We start from the raw sequence: 20357 nt of genomic DNA on the forward strand, positions 1-20357 counted from the left end.
ATGAATATGCTCAAATGCATTCTAAACATACAGTATATGAATTAGATCTCAAGCTGTTAAATAGCATTAGATGCAGGACTAGAGGCATACTAACTCCAGGAGATACTCTGGAATTTTCTTGAAAAATCCCTTCTGTATAAACCTTCAAGATTGTTGGGGTATGTTCTTCAGATGTGTCATAGTTTGGTAGTCAAAGAATTCTCTAAAAAGACCACTGGGAATCTGGATCTTTGTTGAAAAGAAAAGAAAAAGAATTTATTGAACACACTGAAACACCAAGAAGAGGAAAGATTTTAGGCAACTTCTGGATGAAATGTCCATAATTGCCTTTTCACATCCACACAGAAGGACATAAATCATTAAGGAATATCCATGGTGCATTAGATTCTTCTCCTGTAACAGGAAAAATTTAAGAAACAAATATATTATAGGCTGAGGATATAGCTCAGTGATAGAGTGCTTACTTAGCATGGCCAAGGCCCTAAGTTTAATCCCCTTCACTGAAAGAGAACTATATCCCCAAAGTTGACTTCAGGATACTTTTGAAAGAGGTTTAGTTTATAACATACAATTAATTTAGTGAAAGATTCTGGAATTGCCAGTCTACAAACTGAAATCCTCCGTTCAACAGAACAAAACTAAGAAGTGAATCAAAAATATGACCAGCACCTGAAAGATGTAGACAGAATTTCACCAGATGATGCCAGTATTGGACTATATGCCAGAAGAGAGATGTGAACTAATGGTACATATCTTGCCAAGGTCCACCCCCACCTCCTGGAGCTTCAGAGTCCACAAAATATTTCTGAATACCCTTCCACAGAGGTAATCTACTGATTCTAAAAGCTTGCCTGAGCCAATAGGTATATCAACCTGTTGCAAAACCATCTGATATACAAAAGCATTTGTGAAGAATTTCTGTACAGAGAACAAATTGGAAATAATTTGTGTGACATGGTTGACATACATAGCAGTCTCTAATCCTGGAAATTTAAAAAAGTCACACAGTGTTAAAGTCTAACTTTTGATGATACTCTTCCTAAAGATGTGCATGCAGAATACTTTTAAAGAACACTTGTGGTTTAAATTTGCAAATTGGAAATTAATATTAGACTCCAAGAAAATCTGTGGTTTTGGGGTTTTGGCAGTACTCACCATTGAATCCAGAGACTCTCTGCCAATGAGTTCCATCCCCAGGCTGTTTTATTTTGATAGTCTCACCAGGTTGCCCAGCTGGCCTTCAACTTGTGATTCTTCTGCCTTAGCCTACCAAGTCACTGGGATTACAGATGTGTACCACCACTCTGGTTTGATTTTATATTAAAGCAGATAAAACAACTGGAAATTCTTATTTTCCAGAGGCCAAGATTAACTAACATCCATCCTTTTACTTACCTTTATCTCTAAAGAACAGTTCTTTTCCTTTGTGCACTTAAGTCCTTTATCCCATCTGTATTATTGGCCAACTCTTGCTGTTTAGCCTAAGAGGAGATTCACTTAGCAGTTTCTTCTCAAGTATGAAACCACAAAGATTTTGGCCAGAATAGAATTGCTGGTGACACATCATGAAGTGATCTTTTTCAGTATTCTGGATAAACCTTTCTGGGTGTCTTCTATAAACTGTACTTCTGTATGAAGATTAAATTTTCCTTCCTAAATTTTAAGAAGTTTGAATTGGGCAGGGTTGTGCACACCTGTAATCCCAGTTATTCAGGAAGTTAAGGCAGGAGGATCATGAGTTCAAAGCCAGCCTCAGCAATGGCAAAGTGCTAAGCAACTCAGAGAGACCCTGTTTCTAGGTAAAATACAAAATAGGGCTGGGGATGTGGCTCAGTGGTTGAGTACTTGAGTTCAATCCCCAGTACCAAAAAAAAAGGCCAGCCAGGGCAAGATAGTGAGATCTTGTCTCAAAGTTTAAAAATTCAAGAAGGCTGAGAGTGTACTTCAGTGGTATAATGCTTGCCTAGTATGTGTGAGACCCTGGATTCAACCCCCAATGGGGAGATGGGGGAGGTTTAAGCATTTAACCTATAATAAACCAATCCTATTTAAAAAGTACAAAAGCTTTGTAGCATAAGAGAAGTGGTTAAGGCCATTTTGTAAGTTTGCCCTTATAAATTAAATTCATGGCACAAGCATTGCTATGTGTATGCCTGTAGACACACAAGTGACTTTCTAGTAACTGAGGAAAGCAAAACATTCTCTGCTGTGTGAATTATTGCAGTCAAGCCAGCAGACACTCTTGGGAGAGGCAGAGACCCATCCCTCCTGTCTCTATTATAAAATAGCTTAAAAGAAAAGCAAAGCAGCCCAAACCTACCTTTTAAAAAACGAATTGTGTAGAAATTCCCAAAGTGGATCAAAAACACATTGTCATTGGAAAACTAAAATCACCACAGGTTATTTCCTTGCTTGAATCAGGCTTTTAGGAAATTAAGATTAAATTTGCTATTTTGTTTACTGAGTAAATCACTCCATGTATATTACTGTCTTTTGCCTAATGTATTTAAGTTAATACACACTTGAGTGTTTCCCCTTAAAAATCACAAGTTTTATAATAAAAGTTCCTCTAAAAGGTCATTGTTTTTTAAACTGGTCTTTTAAATTTTATGATTGGCTATTACAATCTTAATTTCACATGAAGAAATGTATTTAACTTTTAGGAACAGTTTATCAAAAGGTGTAACATCTTGGTTTGCATGTTATGTAATTCTACAAATATTTTATTCTTCCCCTTTGTTCACTATTTTCCAAATGGTCAACAGTTGTTTTAAACACTTAAGATTACACAGAGAAATCTTAACATGTAGTTTCGTTTTGATGCAGTACAGCTGATCTCGACTTTAAAGCAGATGTAATTGCTCTAATTTATCCTTTTATAGACACAAGGTAAAGTGTGGCTAGGTAAAGGCACTCTTTCAAGAATCATAAAATTAGTCAATCACAACAAATGACAATAAAGGTAGTCACACTTTTCATTTTTTAAATAAGGAGTTTAGGATCTATAGAAGTAAAAACTATGTTTAACGCTTGCAGGAGACAAATTCAAGATGATAAAAATATTAAGGAGAAGACAACCTGCCTCTCAAGTATGTCAACATATGACTCAAGAAAGGATATTGACATGAAACACCACTTCCTTTATTTTGGGCTCCCAAAATCAAAAGTGAGATTAAAACTAATATATTAATATGTTTAATCTATTAGATATTTAGTATACTCAATGCAGTAATGCACTAACAAACTTTAAGAACTACTATTATATAACTTTTCTGTTTTAAATCATTTTTTCCCACAGTGACTGAAAGTTTTAACCTTAGTTTGAAACAACACTTTATAGCCTGTCATGTAGGTTAACAGTTCCTTCTTTGGAACAAAATACAGTTGAGGTATTTATTCATTTTAGCAGATAGCACGGAGGGAATGTTTTTTTAAGTATACACCAGATCTGCATTTAAGTTTTTGTCAAGGCTAAAGAACAAAAATAGGCCTAACTCAGTGAAAGAAAAGCGCCGTTGCACTGATGTTGTCATTCCTGTGGGTTTTAGAGGCTGACTGGTCTGTTCACTTGGGAGAGGCAGAGACCCACCCCTCCTATCTCTATTATAAAATAGCTTAAAGAAGAAAAGCAGCCCAAAACTACCTTTTAAAAAACAAATTGTGTAGAAAGTCCCAAAGAGGATCAAAAAAACATTGTCATTGGAAAACTAAAATCACCACAGGTTATTTCCTTGCTTGAATCAAGCTTCCTTGCCTGCCTTGATTTTCTTCCACAACAGTTTCATCTGCCAGCTAGGTCCAGCCAGACTAGATCCACTTGACCCTTCTCATTCCTCCCTAGACTAACTACAAACAAAAATACCCAGTTCACAGTGATAAGTTGTCTGCTTCTGATGGGTAGGAGGAATATAATGGAAACACTCCCTCCCATCAAGGCATTCTATGGTCTAGACAGACTTGATAGATCAATTAAAATTTGTTTTCAGCATTTCTCAACAAGGATACCTTTTAATAGGAAGTGTGTGTGTGTGTGTGTGTGTGTGTGTGTGTGTGTGTGTTGCTGGGGATGGAATCCAGGGCCTTGTGCATATGAGGCAAACACTCTACCAACTGAGCTATATCCCCAGCCCTGATAGGAAATATTTTTATGAGAGAATGCCTCCTGTTTGGAGCATAATTTCTTGAGCTGTTCAGGACTTCATCTCTGCTTTGAGTGTTAGGCAATTCCCAGTATATGGGTGTATATTGAGGAATGAATAGTAATATCTTGTTGCAAATAGATTTAGAAAACTGAAGGTACCATTTAGCTGTACAAGTCTGACTCTGCATTAGAAACAAATAGGGAATTGAGGGGAGAGCCTTCCTAGGAATAGTTCACAGGAATCTGGGGGCTGCAGGGAAGAACTGCAGACAAGCTCTCACACACAGGAAATCAACTTGGAGTAATATCCAGTTCATTCTGTATTCAGGTTACATAACAGTGGCACATTCCTTTTAAAAAAAAAAGTAATTCAGTAGATATGTCTATATCCTTGGAATGTCACTCTAAGGGGAAAAAATAAAAAATAAAAGCCCCCCCCACCAGAGTGTTACATGCTAAAAAGTCACTATCTTCTTTTTGGCTCAATGAGCAACATTTTATTCACAATTATGGCCAACAGTTACCAGGTTCCTATGGTTATAGAAATGAAGTTTCAATGCACATGAAGAATTTTGAGGAGATGCATATAATTCCTCATTTCCAGGGACAGAGCTTGGAAGACAGCTGAATCCAAAGTTTCAACATAACCATGCTACTTTTACAACTTTATTTCTGTGTTTATATTTCATTATGTAGCAAAAGTCAAGTCTTCAGGGCTCCATGAAGCTAGGGAGTAGTGGTGTCTAAATCAAGTTACTTAATTATTTGCCTTCACATTATCACTGCAAAACAATAGAAAGTATCTGAGGTTCTTCAATGACTGAACTCAATTCAAAATGAAATACTTTCAAAAAATTTTCTTATTCCTACAAAATGTACACCAAAAATCTCAAATTCAGAAAGGTATTCTAAGGTAACTGGGTTTTATCATGTATAGGTTGAAGTTTCCAATAATTGTTATAGGAATGTTTTTTCCATTAATCAGCTGACTGATTAATCAACCGTTTTGGCTGAAAATACAAAAATGATCAAATGATATGAACTTTACTCATTCAAGTTCATTATTAAACATTCTCAATGCTATTAGCCAATTACTGAGTATTTAAATAAACTCTTTTCAAGGAATTTTAAGATATATCAGATCTTATGACACCATGAAAATCTCTTCCCACAAAATCCTCAAAATCTGATAAATTTTCACCTAGTTAAAACATCAACATTTTGGGAATTACAAATTTGAGAAAGGAGGTTTTGCACATCACAGAGTTACAACTCTTACATAAAAGACTCCTTTCTAGGCACAGCAGGTGGTTGACATTTATATGAATGACTACTTGAGTTCATAAGAGTTTTTTTATTGTTTTTTTCCACTTTTGAACTTTAGGGTTTAGGTTTACACATCATTCCATTTCTTAGTGGGGCTGAATTAATCTGAGCTTTTGAACTTCAAATGAACCTGGACTGAGGTTTAGAGTTCATAATGTAACATGACACTAAGCAAGCCCCCCCCCCCCTGGTTTCAGGTTAATTGTTGAAGACTTCATATCTTCAGGGCATAGGAAGCATATGTCTGGCACACTTCAGAAATTATTGGGTTTTTTGTTTGTTTTTTTTAAAGGCAAGTCTGCTATGTGCACAAAAAATCAACTCCACAGGCATAGCTATTCCGTTGTTGCAAAACTGGAAATTCTCAAGAATCCTCTCTTGTTCTACCTTCCAGGTCCTAACTTTCTTTCTGCACTTTAGTCCTTAGTTTAGCAAGTTCCTCTTCTAAACTTTTTATGTGTTCCTTCAGTGTGGCCTTGTCTTGCTGAGCTTTCTGATTGGCTTGGCTTCGTGCTTCTTCAATCTTCCTCTCATACCATTTTTCCATCTGGGTAGAAACAGCCTCAAAAAAATACTGGGTAAGCTCCAGGGCTTGGGAGGTGTCTCGAATGTGGGGGGCAGTCAGTTCACTGCCTGCAGCTGGTGGCTGCTGCCCACAGTGGGTGCTAGGTGCTGGTTGCTGGACTCGATGCCTCATCTGCCCACTTTTCCCAGACTTTTTGGTTTGAGTGCCTCTGTTGACGCAAGGCCCAGCCTGCTGATCACATCTGGCTGCCTCATTCAGGGGTAGCAGTGCTGTCTGGACCTTGGCATTCCTCAGCCGGGAGCCTGCACAGTCAGAGGAAGATAGCTCCTGTTGGAGTCTGTGAGCAACAGTGGAATTGAGGGCCTTTTCCTTGGGCCTGACCACCTGAGAGGAGCTGTCAGAAGCTGCTGCTGGACCTGCAGTCACCACTGATTGATCCACACCTGGTTTTAGAAGGAAAGAAACATCAGAGCAAACCCGCATTCAACAGACGCATGGCAGTGTGATAGCATCTGTTTGAGAGTCCTGGAAATCCTGAAACCACAAGTCTTCTCAGTCCACACCCATCACATGCAACTTCTCTGTGGTTTTGTTTTCATGTTTTTGTCCCTCCCTTCCACCTGTCTCCCCTGATTATCAGTTTGGCTTATGAGGACTTTTGTGGATTCTTGATAGCCACAGTGGTGGCATCCAGTTTTAAAATTTGCTGGCCTTGCCTTTAGCATCTTCTCAATCTACCCAAGAATGCTCTGGGTCTCATTTCCTGATGCCTAATGAAGACAGTTCACTAAGCATCTCAGAACAGAAAGGGCATTTTCTATGAGAATATTCCCCTTCTCCAATTTCTGGGCCATAAAATCAAAGTACCAGTTCCTTAGCCCAAGTTCCAATTCCAAAACTGGTCCTCTTCCCAAAAGCTCCATAATAAGCTCCATAATAAGCTCCATGACTACTCCTGGCATAAAAAAATTTGCCCATGATATTTCCTAGTATGTCCGCACAAAGACAAAACCACAGTCCCAGACATGACTATGGTAACACAAAACATTGGGCTTCCCAAAGGCCCCCCAGTGAGGCCTAATTACCAGACACTGAATGACCTCAAAATTTTTATTGAGTATTACACTATTTAATGTAAAGGTGTTTTGCTTGGAGCACCTATTATCTATTACCTGAGGCAAGTTCAATACATGAACTACTGTTTAATAAGGCTTTGTATAGTTGGACAGAGGAAAAAAAAAAAAGTCAAGGAGAAGAAATGGGGAAAAGGCACAAAGGACAAGGAAGAGAGACCTGCTAAGGAGACAGATGGTCATCCATCACCCCTCTATTTGGGGTCCATTCTGACCCCATTCCACATTGTACCTAATACACTGTTATTCCTGATCAATAACTCTTCCATTCCTTCATTCAAATAATGTTTGAGTACTAAAATAAGACCACTTGATTACTTTCTCAAAACTGAGCATGTAGTTGTGAGCAAAACATGGTCCTTGCCCCTAAAGAGCTAATCATGCAACCTGGTGTTTTCCACAGCCCTATCAGAAGGACTACTGCCTTTGAGGCAGGAGAAAACAAGATCTGGGGCTTGCATTACCTTTGGACAAAAGGGCTCTCTCTGTATATTGGTTACCTGTAGAGGATTCACAAGTAGATGGTGTGGATTTAGCCCTGGAGGCCCTAGAATCTCCTGAAAGCTTCAGCTCCAGATTCTGAATCTTTAACACACACCAGGTTTTTAATTCATCCACCAAGGACATCTAAAAATAAATAATAGTATAAAAAAGAATGAGGTGAATTTGATATATGGTTTCTGAAATTTAGCAGTAAGATTAAATTCTTTAGCATTAAGAATGAACTTGTATATTATGATAGTTGAGGTTAACCATTCTGACAAACCTAAAAGTTGTAGATTACTCATCCACCTTCAGGCCATCCCTTGCATCCAAACTGACAGCTATCTATATCTTAAGCAACTTACAGTCACCTTAAACAAAGCCACCCAAATCTTCTGAACCAAGCATTCCAGGCTGCTGAGAAGCATGAGCTCTCGCACATGAGTATTTGTTCCATATCTATAGTCCTAGGTAGACGTTAACTCCCTTAGGGCAGGAACTATGTCTTGTTTGGCAATGTATAATGGCCCAATGAACCCCAAATACATAGGACTGATTCCTGGCAGAGATGACCTTTCCCCAGCCTGCTCAGTCAGTCCCTACCAACTGCTAGCATATTCTACAACAGACACAAACTACAAGTTCTTTGCTATTAACTTCATTTTGGGGTGGCAAAAATAACATGCTATGTAATAAAAATGATTTTCAGGAGTCCCAGGCTGAGTTTTAATGATAGGCCAGAATCTTTTAAGTCAGTAAACATGGTGAATCATAAGCAAAGGACTGACAGATACTGGTTTTTACCTGTCGTTTTTCTCCCTCATGCTTCTCCGCATCTGAGTGTTGCTGCAAACGATTCACACACTCTGTTCTCTCTGCCGAGAGTCGCTCAACCATCAGTTTGTCCAGAACTCGCATCTGGGATTCAGGGGGAACAGTACATGCTGAGATGATCAAAGGCTAGGCCCTGGCCTTTCTGCTCATGAGAACATGCCCAGCAGGGTCCAGAGAACAAGCAGAATTCAACTCCTCCTCCCATTAGATTTTCATACAGTGTTCATGGAACTCTAGCTGTTCAAAGTTGCTGAGCATATTTCTATAAGGCCAATGTTGTTTCTTTTAATCATTTATTAAAGTCCTGAGTTTAAGAGACTATGAATACATAGTAAATACACAACTTAAGCAAATGCAGACCTTACAAGCAAACAGGAATTTTTCTGAGTTTTTGAACATTATTTCCAAGATTGTTATTAGGAAAAACTGTCTCTAGAAGTACAAAACTGCTTCCTTATCCTACCTTCACAATAAAGAAAATATTAACAGCTGTTTAAGAAGTAGCAAAACAAGCTGAACATTTGGGGTTTTTGCCCAGCTTTTCAAATGAGCAGGAATTTTTTGGTAATTCATAAAAATAGAGCATAGGATATAGAAAGTGTTTAAGGTCGCTGACGAGACCTTAGAGAACCACTTTTAGATTACACCTTCTGGACTCCCTTCCATCCTGACATTTCCCATGGGAGCCCAGTAGCAGCAGTGCCAAACTGTCATCACCTTCTGATGGTCCAAAGAAGAGAATGGAACTACTGTTCGCAGGAACCAGCCCATGAGGCCAGTTGGAGAGTTCCTTTCTTATCAGCGACATACATGGCATTCTACATGCAGGTGTTCAATTTTTTTTTTAAGAAATATTAGCTCTAGAGCTGGGGTGAGCACCTTCCATTTCATCTCTTCAGTCCCATACTGTCTGAACAGCTCTCATCCTGTTCCCAGGATAAGCCTACTCCCCCACCTGTGTCTCCCCAAGAGCAGCCATGTGTACTCAGAACTTGTCACAGGTCACAGTGACCTGGCATAAGAAAGATCCTGACTCACACAGGGCTCCGTCCTGCCATGTGGAGTGTGTAATGACACTGCACCCCAATCTGTCACCTTCCCTGACCTTTAGAGAGCTCCCTGGAATAGCTAGCATTTGTCTAATACAATCCTCCATGGGTGAGGCTAGCTAAAACAGTCTTAGCTCATGTATCATGGTCCCAGGAAAAGATGTTTTCAATGGCTTCTCCACAATACAAATATCAATTATATCTCTAAAATATTCAATCTCCAGGCTGGGGGTGTGGCTCAGTGGTAGAGTGCTCACCTAGCATGCATGAGGCACTGGGTTTGATCATCAGCACCACATAAAAAAAAAATAAGTAAAATAAAGTTATTGTGTCCATCTACAACTAAATATACATATAAAATATTAAATCTCACCAGTAAACAGAAAATGAGACCTAAATAGTAAAATATCCTGAATTTAACAAAGTTTTTTAAATGGTAAAAATAAATGATGGCTAAGCTTTAGACAAAATTCAACACTGCTGGCAGGATACAAACTAGTACAACCTTTCTATTAAGTAATTTGCCAACATTTATCAAGAGCCATAAACATTAACTTTGGACCCGATTATCTTAATTCTGAGCAAAACAATCTGAGAAGTAGTCAAAAAAATTATGCATATAAATGTTCACCATAGCATTACTATATGAAAAGTCTATGGGCTGGGGTTGTGGCTCAGGAGTGTGCTTGCCTAGCACGTGTGAGGCCCTGGGTTCGATCCTTGGCACCACATGAAAATATTTTTTTAAAGTCTAATAAAAAGAAAGATATGTTCTATTAATATGCTGGGGAATGTCATTGTGAAGCTGGAATATTATGAGAAAATTTTCATGACATAAAATTAGTGAAAAAAGCAATAAGCAAGATACTATCACTCCCTGAACACAGTGGTACATGTTTGTGATCCCAACAACTTCGGAGGCTGAGACAGAAGGATTACCAAGTTCAAAGTCAGCTCCAGCAACTTAGTGAGACCTGTCTCAAAAATAAATAAATAAATAGATAGATAAATAAATAAATAAATAAAAGAGCTGGGGATGTAGCTCAGTGGTAGAGTGCCCCTGGGCATTGCAAATAAATAAATAAAAACTATTCCTTTGCATGTAGTAATACACAACCATAAAAAAGCACATCATAGCTCCACATGTCTGGGGCATATTACTAGATTAAAAATAAGGCTGCCAAGAAAAAAAAGCACATGGTTTCGATTTTGCTTAAAAATGATCATTACAGGGGCTGGGGCTCAGTAGTAGAGAGAGCACTTGCCTAGCATATGTGAGACACTGGATTCAATTCTTAGCACCACATATAAATAAATGAACAACATAAAGGTCCATCAACATCTAAAAAATATTTTAGAAATTGATCATTGGGGCTGGAATTGTAGTTCAGTGGTGGAGTACTTGCCTGGCATGTATGAGGCCCTGGGTTCAATCCTCAACCCCGCAAATATAAGATCCATTTATAACTAAAAAATAATTTTTTTAAAAAAGTGATCATTATAGAGTTTATAATCTATATGAGTAAAACCTATGGGAGATGAAAGAGATCTATGGGGAATGTCATAAAGATACATATTTCTGTAATGTGAATGGTTTTTCCAGTGCATATCTTATTTTGTATGTTTTTTCTTTCTTTTTTTTTTTTTTACTGAAAACTCTTATCACACATTTCTTTAATTGCAAAGGGTGCACATACCTTTACAGTAGAAAAATATGGGAGTTAACTGTTTAGCCAAGTGATCAAACTTAGTATCATTGATAATCAAATATCCTGACATTGTATGCCTGTAGATTTGAGGCAATTTGTAGTTTACACGATTAACTATATTCCTATAAGAATACAGGAACCAAAGTAGCCATCTAGACCAGCAGTTCTCAAACTTTAGCACATGAGGGCATCACTTGTAGGTCCTGTTGACACCCAGGTTGATGGGCCCCACCCCAATTTTATTCACAATTCAATCTAGTACAGTAGATCTGGAATGAGACCCAAGAGTGTGCTCACCATGCACCTCAAAGTCCTTAGAGGATGCAGGTGTTGGGACCACATTCTATAATCTAATAACTTTCAGTTTACAGAAATACAGGGATAAAGGAACAATTTAAATACTACCACAAAGAAACTACTAGACAAATTCAGAATGTAGATCATCCTATAAAACAACTGTCCTGGATACTTAAAAGAGTTAATATCATGGGGGAGAAAAAGCTCAGAGAATTGGGGCTATTCTAGATTAAGCAACCACAGAGACTTAACAGTCAAATGCACACAAATGAGTCTTTACTGGATTCCAGAATAGAATCAAGAACAAAAACAGTCAAAATATGTCTTGGGACACCTAAGGCCTATAATCCCAGCTCCTCATGAAGCTGACGCAGGAGGATTCCAAGTTCAAGGCCAGCCAATTTAGCAAGACTATCTCAAAATAAATAAATAAATAAATAAATAAAAAGGGCTGGGGATTTTTGTAGCTCATTGATAGAGTGCCCCTCTCTGACATCCCATCTGATACTCTCAGGGCAGAAGAATGCTAAAACCCCCTTTTCTCTCATTTTTTTTTTTTTAAATGAGGTGGAGAGAGTACAAGGGATTGAATCTAGGGCCTCATGCTTGCTAGGCAAGGGCTCCGCCATTCAGCTCTATCCCCAGTTGTAAAGTCTCTGGTTTTATTTTCTGCCAGGACACCTAGAAATCAGGAGGCTAGCCTTCCTGCTTACTTGGTGCTGGGTCTTACTCTCCATATGCCCCAGCTTGGTGTTCATTTTATCCTGCACCGATCCCAGCTCTGCCTTAATCTCCTCTACTGTTGCCTCCAGCTGATTCTCCAGCTTGTTGATCAGAGGTTCACATCGACAACCGTTTATTGGTGCCTAAGAGGGAAGAGGAAAAAGAATCAGTCTGAGTCCTTTGACCCAGAAGGGCCGGGCAGTAGACCACAGGGATACAGATGACAGAAGATGAACTCATCCCTGTCCTACGAGCTCAGCTTTGGGTCCAGAAGACACTAAGAAGATGGAAGGTAAGACATGGTCCCTGTCTTCAAGCTCCTTTTTGTCACTCTGGGACCTCAGGATACCTAGTCACCTCAGGATGGAGCAGAAGGCCCTGTAAAGGCACCCTGCTTGACAGAAGCTAAGAGGCAGGAGCATAGGGCACTGTTTAGTGAAGATGCCATCTGGCTTGCCTCCTAAGCCTGTCCTTACAAAGCCAAGTCTCAAGGGGCCATCAGACCCTTAGAATACAGTTAAATAGAAAATCTGGCTGGAGGCCACTGGTCCCAGTTCCAGCAGGCTGTGCAAGTACCTGCATCACTTTGCCATCCTTGCCCCGGTACAACGTGTAGAGCTGGTATGCCCTGAACTCATGGGGTGGCGGTGGGGACGAGCACCGGTGCCGGCCCCTCTTCTTGGGGTGGTGATGTGTGTGTGAGCTCTTCTGGTGTCCAGGCTGTTGGTCTGCTGGTGGGGTGGGGTCAGACAATGCTGACACCTGTGGGGAAGGAAGAGACAACACCCCTGAGCCCTGGGACATCTCTAAGAGTAACACCCAGACAATGGCTCCCATCTCCCCAGCTTTTCAGCAAAGATGTTTAACACAACCAAAATTAAAAAAAAAAAAAAAATACCAGCACATTCACCCCGCGTCTGAAATGAGCCAGACTTGATGTCTATGTTCTGGCTCAAACCAGCAGGCCAGGTAAGGTTCCTTCTTAGCTGTTGGCTTGATGAACCCCAGGAATGCCCCCAACCTCCCCCCTCTTGGCTGTTTTCGGTGCCTGCTGACCTTAGGCCTTGCCTTTCTCCTCCTGTCATCCTTGGCTCTGGGTTCCGGGGAGGCTGACAGAAATTCATCTCTGGCTTCCTCTTTTCTGAGTACAGCCTGTTCACTGCTGGGACTGTCCCCTGCTGAGACACTTCCCTACAGAGAAAAAAAAATCCCAGAATCCTGCTCTGCCTGCTCCTTCAGTTTTTACCAACAGGGTAAAACTGCTTGCAAGACTCCATCCAGTAGGAGACCCAGGGGCACCTGATGCTTACACAAACAGGGAACACTGCTCAGCAGTGTTCAACCTGATTGGTTAAATATTTTGTGTTTATTTTATTAAGTCCAAATGAAATACATTTGTGTGTCTAAATACTATGTTCTAGAATCCCAGGAATCTACCATACATGAAAGAATGTTAGAGATTTGGGGTCTTTTTTTCACTTCACCAAAATATAACTATAATCATTCTCTGAATTTGGACCCCCACAATTTATGTCAGAGAGTGAGAACCCTCAGAAATGAATATATACATATATGTGTATGCATACACACATATACATATATGTGTATATGTGTGTGTGTATGAAATCTCGTCTGGTCTTTGTTAGAACTTTTACAACTTAATATGTACAATACACATAGGACCTTAAAATTATGGTGCCTTAACCCTGGAAATCCCTGACAAAAGGATTTTGAAATAGAAGGGCAAGTACTGGATAACATTTTATGTGCCCAAATTCATTTCTATATTTAGTTTTCTTACTCCTGAAAAACTTAAAAGGAGTACCATGTACAACCAGGCAAGCTGTTCACTGCACAAGGGCACCTAGCTAGCGAAGTGAGGCAGCGAAATCCAACTCAGGCTCAATTTATCATATGCCCAGGGGACATCTTTTTCTGATTTTCCCAGAGAATCAATATGGGTCATCAAAGCCTTGGTTCATTCTCTAAGTGGAAACTGAGGAACCAACCCATCCCAGTGGTTCTCGTGAGAATCACCCAAGGACTGGGTCAACCATGAACTGCTGGTCCTCACCCCAGAGTTTCTGATCCACTGGGTGCGAAATGAGGCCCGAGAAGGCATATTTCTAACAAAGTTCCAAGTGATGCATGGACACCACACTTGGAGAACCACAGCTCCACATGGCAAGGGTTAATGTCAGAGGCTTTGTTGTGCACACATCAGGGACAAAGGTGACAGACACATGGGCTAGTGAACATGCCCATGCAGGGCACTGGATGGGCAACAGGCTTCATACAGTCACAGGATCAATGTCTTGGAGGAGTGGAGGACGTGGAGCCCAAAGGAGAAGGATGAGCAATAGAGTTTGAGGAGCCCAGGGGGAAGGAGAGGCCGAGGCATGAGAGCCGCGAGGTGAACCTGGCAGAAGGGGCCACTCAGGGGGACCCCCAACCTTGCTTTGGGCCACCTCATCTCTTGGCACGGACTGGGCCCTCCTTTCTTCCTTGAGCCTCTCTCTCCTTTTCCTCAGGCTTCGCCCACGACTGAAGCGCAAGACCTGAAGGAAGCAGATGGAATCGTTACAGAGCACTGGCGTGCACACGACAGGTGTGAGAATTCTCCCTGACCTGGTTCTCTGACCTGAGGAACTTACAGCCTAGGGAGACACACCAAGCATTCACATGAAACACGAAAAAAGCACCTGTGGAGCCACTATCTCCTAGGTCCTGTGCTGGGCATCACAGGTAGGATATTTCCTCTGAACTCAAAAATCTCAGATTCTATGATAACCTCAATAGGTATGGCCAAGTAGGTGTGTATAAATTGTGCACTGCCTAACTCCAGGGAATGTCACATTGTGGCGGAGATACCAGATTGGATTATAAAATGAAGTTATAAGAACATTATGATAAACATTATGATAAAGAATCAGTGCCCAAAGGATTAATTTCTCTCCCTCTCCTCTGCCAGCCTCTCTTCAGGGAACCTAATTAACTAAGGGTCCCTATCTGTTGGGTTGTATATAGCTATCTCTAGGAAGCCTGACAACTCTTGATACATAAACATCTGACAGGCTTCAAGACCAGGGAGGTAACAGATGACTGTGAAGTTTCTTTTTACTTTGTAAACCTTTTAGGAATGTAGGTATATCACTTAATTGCTAGTATAGGGCTGGGGATGTGGCTCAAGCAGTAGCGCGCTCGCCTGGCATGCGTGCGGCCCGGGTTCGATCCTCAGCACCACATACCAACAAAGATGTTGTGTCCGCCGAGAACTTATAAATATTAAAAATTCTCTCTCTCTCTCTCTCTCTCTCTCTCTCTCTCCCCTCTCTCACTCTCTCTTTAAAAAAAAATTGCTAGTATAAATTTTAGGTCTCTATGCCAATTAACTGCTGTCTAAACTACACCTCATAGGCTTAGTTCTTAGAGATAACTCTTAGGGAGATAAACTCAAGTCATCTTGAGTTACTGCTGCCTGTGGGAAAGGACACTGTTTGATAACACTCGCAAGTGTTTTACTGTCTTTGTTCTGCACCTGTGAACTACTTATAAAATTTCTATACAGGGTCCTTGGTCATGAAGGTCAAGAATTGTAACCCACCATTGTAGTAATGGTTAATAAATGATGTCAAATATCCTACAAAGAGCCCCCTGTAACCCCAGCTCAGGGACCAGAACTTCAGAACGCTAGCTCATTTGGGTCTGCAGGGATAAATAAACCGGAGTTCTCCAACCCTCAGAGTAACGCTTTATCTCTTGCTGAGCGTGATTTCCATAACATAAACGAGGACAAGAATGGTGTCACCTGGAGTTGAGAGATATGGCATCCCTGTGCCAGGCATAGTGTCATTCTTTTTTTTCTTTTGGGTACCAGGGATTAAACTGAGGGGAACTCAACCACTCAGCCACATCCACAGCCCAATTTTCTATTTTATGAGAGACAGGATCTCACTGAGTTGCTTAGTGCCTTGCTGTTGCTGAGGCTGGCTCTGAACTCACGATTTTCCTGTCTCAGCCTCCCAAGCTGTTGGGATTACAGGCATGTGCCACCGTACCTGGCCATAGTGTCATTCTCTACCTTAGCACACCAGACCTAAACTAGCTCAGATTTTTCCCTTGGCCAAACTGTGTGCAAGTCATATTCAGTTTGAGTCAAATATTATTGAGCTGCAACTGTGAGCCATCACACCAGCTGTGGCCCCCCAAAGAAGACATCTGGTCTTCCCTTCACCATGCAGAGCAGCTGAAGGAAGGCAGACAAGTATGTGTGGGGTTGGACAAGTCCAGGTTCCACCAGAAGCCACCAGCTGAAGGATCTTCAGGCCAGTAATTTTGGTGCTCTATCCTCTCAAACAGAGTGGTTGGCATTACCAAGAACAAGTAGGTGGTTGGCATGCAGGGGAGCCCCAGTCACTGCCAGGTACCTCCTATCTGACTTAGGATTGCTTCATGGGAAGAGGATGTATCTCCACAGAGTGCAGATCTGTGAGTGGGTAGAAATCTTCAATCCTGGGCCCAGAGTGTTTAAGAATGCAAAAGGGTCCTTAGATCAAAAACTGAGAAGCACTGCCCTAAGCCATTTCTAATATTAAATTCAGACTCAGTAGAAAGTCAAGGCTGATGAAAGAGTCTCATTCTGATTGCTCACCTGGTTTGTCGCCTCTTAGGACATAGAACCGAAATCGGCCTGAAATTCGCTTCCCAGGCATTTGTGAACCCCATCAATCAAATATGACAAGTGACACTTAGAGGTCATCCAAACTCAAAACAATCAACAAAATTCCCTCCATTTACCATGTCATTAACCAGTGAAAATAACTTTGCAAGACTTACAGTCTTTCTCGGTGAACCATACCATCTACCAAATGGTACATCATTAATCTTTTCCAGTCCATGGAAATCAGGAAATAGCAATCTTGAGGCCTCGGAAAGCAGCCTACTTTTAGTGCCGCTGTGGCCCTTAAAATCCATGTTCCAATAAGGGACTAAGGCAGGGACACTTCTCTTTGCAGACAAGACAAATAGTAAGGCTGTTTCTGTCACTACAGCTCAACAGAATGGCATGCATAAAATTCTATGCATATCTTAAAGTTCTTTATGTTGAGAATAGGTTAAGCATGTACAATTATGTGTGAAATAAACTTTCATAACATGTCATCCAATTTACTTGCTCTTCAGTGTGGATGTGGAAAAACTGAAATCATTTTTAAACAAAAACACAAAAGCAGAGCTTCACAGGGAATGGTGAAGCTTTTCTCCTTATAAGTGAAGACTCTTGGGTTCTGGAAGACATATGACAGGTGATTAAAGACACATTAGTCTTTTGGAGTGGGGAATTCTCCACCCCTCCAGGCTCCATGGTCTTTGTATAGCTGAGGATGGGTCTCGCTGCCCATTAAATTGTCAAATGCTGGAATGTCCAATACATACAATGAATTCTAACATTTACATAGTACTCTGTGGTTTGTTTTTGGTACTGGGATTGAACCCAGGGGTGCTTAATCACTGAGCCACATCCCCAGACCTTTTTTGTATTTTATTTAGAGACAGGGTCTCACTGAATTGCTTAGGGCCTCACTAAATTGCTGAGGCTGGCTTTGAATTTTCGATCCTCCTGTCTCAGCCTCCCAAGCCACTGGGATTACAGGTGTGCACCACTGCAGCAGGTAACCTGTGCTTTTTAGTCCATGGGAGATCAGCATTTTTTCTACTAGGATTCATGGATGTAATTCCATTAATGAATCTCTGCAAAAAGCTGGAGATGAGACATTCCATTTCTAGCAGCTTCTCATACCTGACTCCTATTATTAAGAGTCAATGGACCTTCACTGAGAAGGACCAGCTCCACACTCAAGAGAGTGATCAATTTTGCAAAAGACAGAAGTCTCCAGAAACTGCTAGCCATATTTGACATGTTTTTAAAACTTATAAAGACCACACAAAACCCTGGGCTAGGCTGGTATATAGCAGGATGGTGTTTAGAATCTTGACTTCTTGAAATTTTGCCTTCTTGCAACATTAGCCAGAAAAAAGATGGAAAACCCATCAGTGTTTACCATAAGGGAATAGCTCCAATATGGAAAAAACCTGAATGTCCAACATTCAGGAAATGGCTTAACAAAATATTCAAAGCAATAAAAAAGAATATTATGTTTCCATTATAATTATGAAGACTGCAGAGTATTATCCTTTTATGGTGAAAGGCAAAATATAAAAGGGTACATCCAGTGAGAGTCTCATTATAGAAAAACTGTGCCTCTGGAGGGTAATATAAAGAAACAGTTATTTGAGGGTAAAAGAATTATGACCAGCTTGTAAATTTTTTATATTTCTTTATTACTTAGATAATGTCAACGTCAACTCAAATGATAACATATCAGCCATCATTTTCTGAATAAGGGTCAAAATATCATTATTAAATAAAAAAGGAATGAATACTATACTTAACTGCCTCTAGAGGCTGACTACTGCTGTGCCGAGAATGGTCCCCCCTCCCTCCCTCCCACCCTCCTCTGGGAAATGCCCCGTCTCTTTTCAAAGGCCGGTCCCACTTGTTCAGGAGTGGCATCTGCCCCAGCAGTCCTCTCCTGCAGTGTTTTAAACCCGGGTGGCTGGGAAGTTATGGTCCAGGAAGCTGGTGGTGATGATGACCATGCTATAATGGCACCAAGTATAAAGGGTGGGACTTGAAGGCTTTGGTTCATCATCCCAGAGGCTCACAAGGATCCCTACTGCCTGGCTAGTAAGCCTATTGCTTAGTGGACAGCAACTAGAGAAGTCCCAGTGACTCGGCAGCCCCATGTCATCAGTACAAGGCAAAGCGCTGTAATCCTACCTGGGGAGCTTTAGTGAGGAGGAGAGCAACTTCTGGGTTGTTGTGGTAGCGGGCGGTCTCCAGCGGAGTCTGGCCTGCCTAAGGAAAGGCACAGGGAAGGCAGGTGAGAAAGGGACACCAATGCTGCCACACATGGCTCTCCCCAGGAGTGGCAGCTCCACACTGGGACACTCAGCCCCTGCAAGTGCTCAGCAAAACAGCCATGCACAAGCCCATCCTGCCCTTCAGCCTCATGCCAATCACCCAGGGCGCCAAGCAACACCGGGTTCTCTGTGACAGAGGGCAAGTGTTGACCCAGGGAGCAGGAAGTGCTTTAGGAGGCAAATGTCAAGGGCATCGCCCACCAGAGAATGCTTCCTGGAAAAGAGGAGGGAAGGTCAAAATCAGAAGGATAGGAGGAGGAACATTTCTAGTCAGGAAACAACACAAAGGATCATAAAATCCACTGGCAATAGATTTTCCCTGGAGAACAGTGAAGGGCCACATCAGGTCGGCCATAGTGTCTCAGAAGATTAAGCCAAAACCAGGAATGGATAATGGTGGTTTTGAAAAGGAAGAGGAAGGCAGCCAGAAAGAGAGGGCTGTGCCATCCAGAGCATGCCGACTCCACCTGACAGTCCCAGCCCTTGGCCCGCCTGCTATACTTCCTGGCCTAGGAGGGCTTCCAGGTCAAACCAAGTTTCACCTCCTGAGCACATGAGGCCCTTGTTAAGGCATCATGTGGTTCTGTTCGTGGAGATCTCAGGACTAATGGCCTAGGCACCCAGATCACATTTATGTCTGACTAGGGTTTCCTGGAGTCATGGAACAGGATTAAATGCAGAGGCTAAGTAGTGGTGGGCTGGTTGCCAGAGCAGGTGCTAGGGCCATCTAGAGAAGGCAGGAAGAGGAAGGGAAAGCCAGACCCAGAGCTAGCAAAGATCAGGAGCCTTTCGCCACTTCAACAGCCCAGAACCCCACACGGCTATCCCACCCCAGGCCCCTCTGAGCTTCTCAGAAGGGCAGAGACTGGAGGCTAGCCTCGAGGAAGAACAATGGCTTTGACTGGTGCCTGTTATAGAACCTGGGGAGATGGAGAAAGGAAGGAAGGAACAAGGAGCAGTGATTTGGGAGTTCAAGACTGGTTAGTCTAATGACTGTGAGGCCATCTTCCTGAGGCCACAGGTGCTCTCAGGTCTGGCACTCACTTTTGGTAACATCTACTTGCCAATTTGGATACCTCCAAGCTTCTTTTCCTGCCAGGTTGTGCTCACTGCTGCTAGGTATGTAAAGGAGGGCCCTCAGGGACTGTCCACTCC

The 20357-nt window shown here is 41.5% G+C and overlaps 1 protein-coding gene across 1 annotated transcript in view; it reads right to left on the minus strand.

The window, feature by feature from the left end:
- Window positions 1-5763: 5763 nt before the first annotated feature.
- Ankrd6 (ankyrin repeat domain 6) overlaps window positions 5764-20357 on the minus strand; it is a 180710-nt gene continuing 166116 nt past the window's right edge. Inside the window, exons 9-16 of the mRNA XM_026410983.2 lie at window positions 19060-19137; window positions 14675-14779; window positions 13278-13412; window positions 12798-12983; window positions 12212-12364; window positions 8414-8527; window positions 7627-7753; window positions 5764-6436 (exon numbers count right to left, since the gene is read on the minus strand). Coding sequence (XP_026266768.1) covers window positions 5865-6436; window positions 7627-7753; window positions 8414-8527; window positions 12212-12364; window positions 12798-12983; window positions 13278-13412; window positions 14675-14779; window positions 19060-19137 — 1470 coding nt within the window. The 3' untranslated portion in view covers window positions 5764-5864. The remainder of the gene's footprint in view (window positions 6437-7626; window positions 7754-8413; window positions 8528-12211; window positions 12365-12797; window positions 12984-13277; window positions 13413-14674; window positions 14780-19059; window positions 19138-20357) is intronic.

This window comes from Urocitellus parryii, chromosome 8 (assembly GCF_045843805.1).
Source record: "Urocitellus parryii isolate mUroPar1 chromosome 8, mUroPar1.hap1, whole genome shotgun sequence".
Classification (NCBI taxonomy): domain Eukaryota; kingdom Metazoa; phylum Chordata; class Mammalia; order Rodentia; family Sciuridae; genus Urocitellus; species Urocitellus parryii.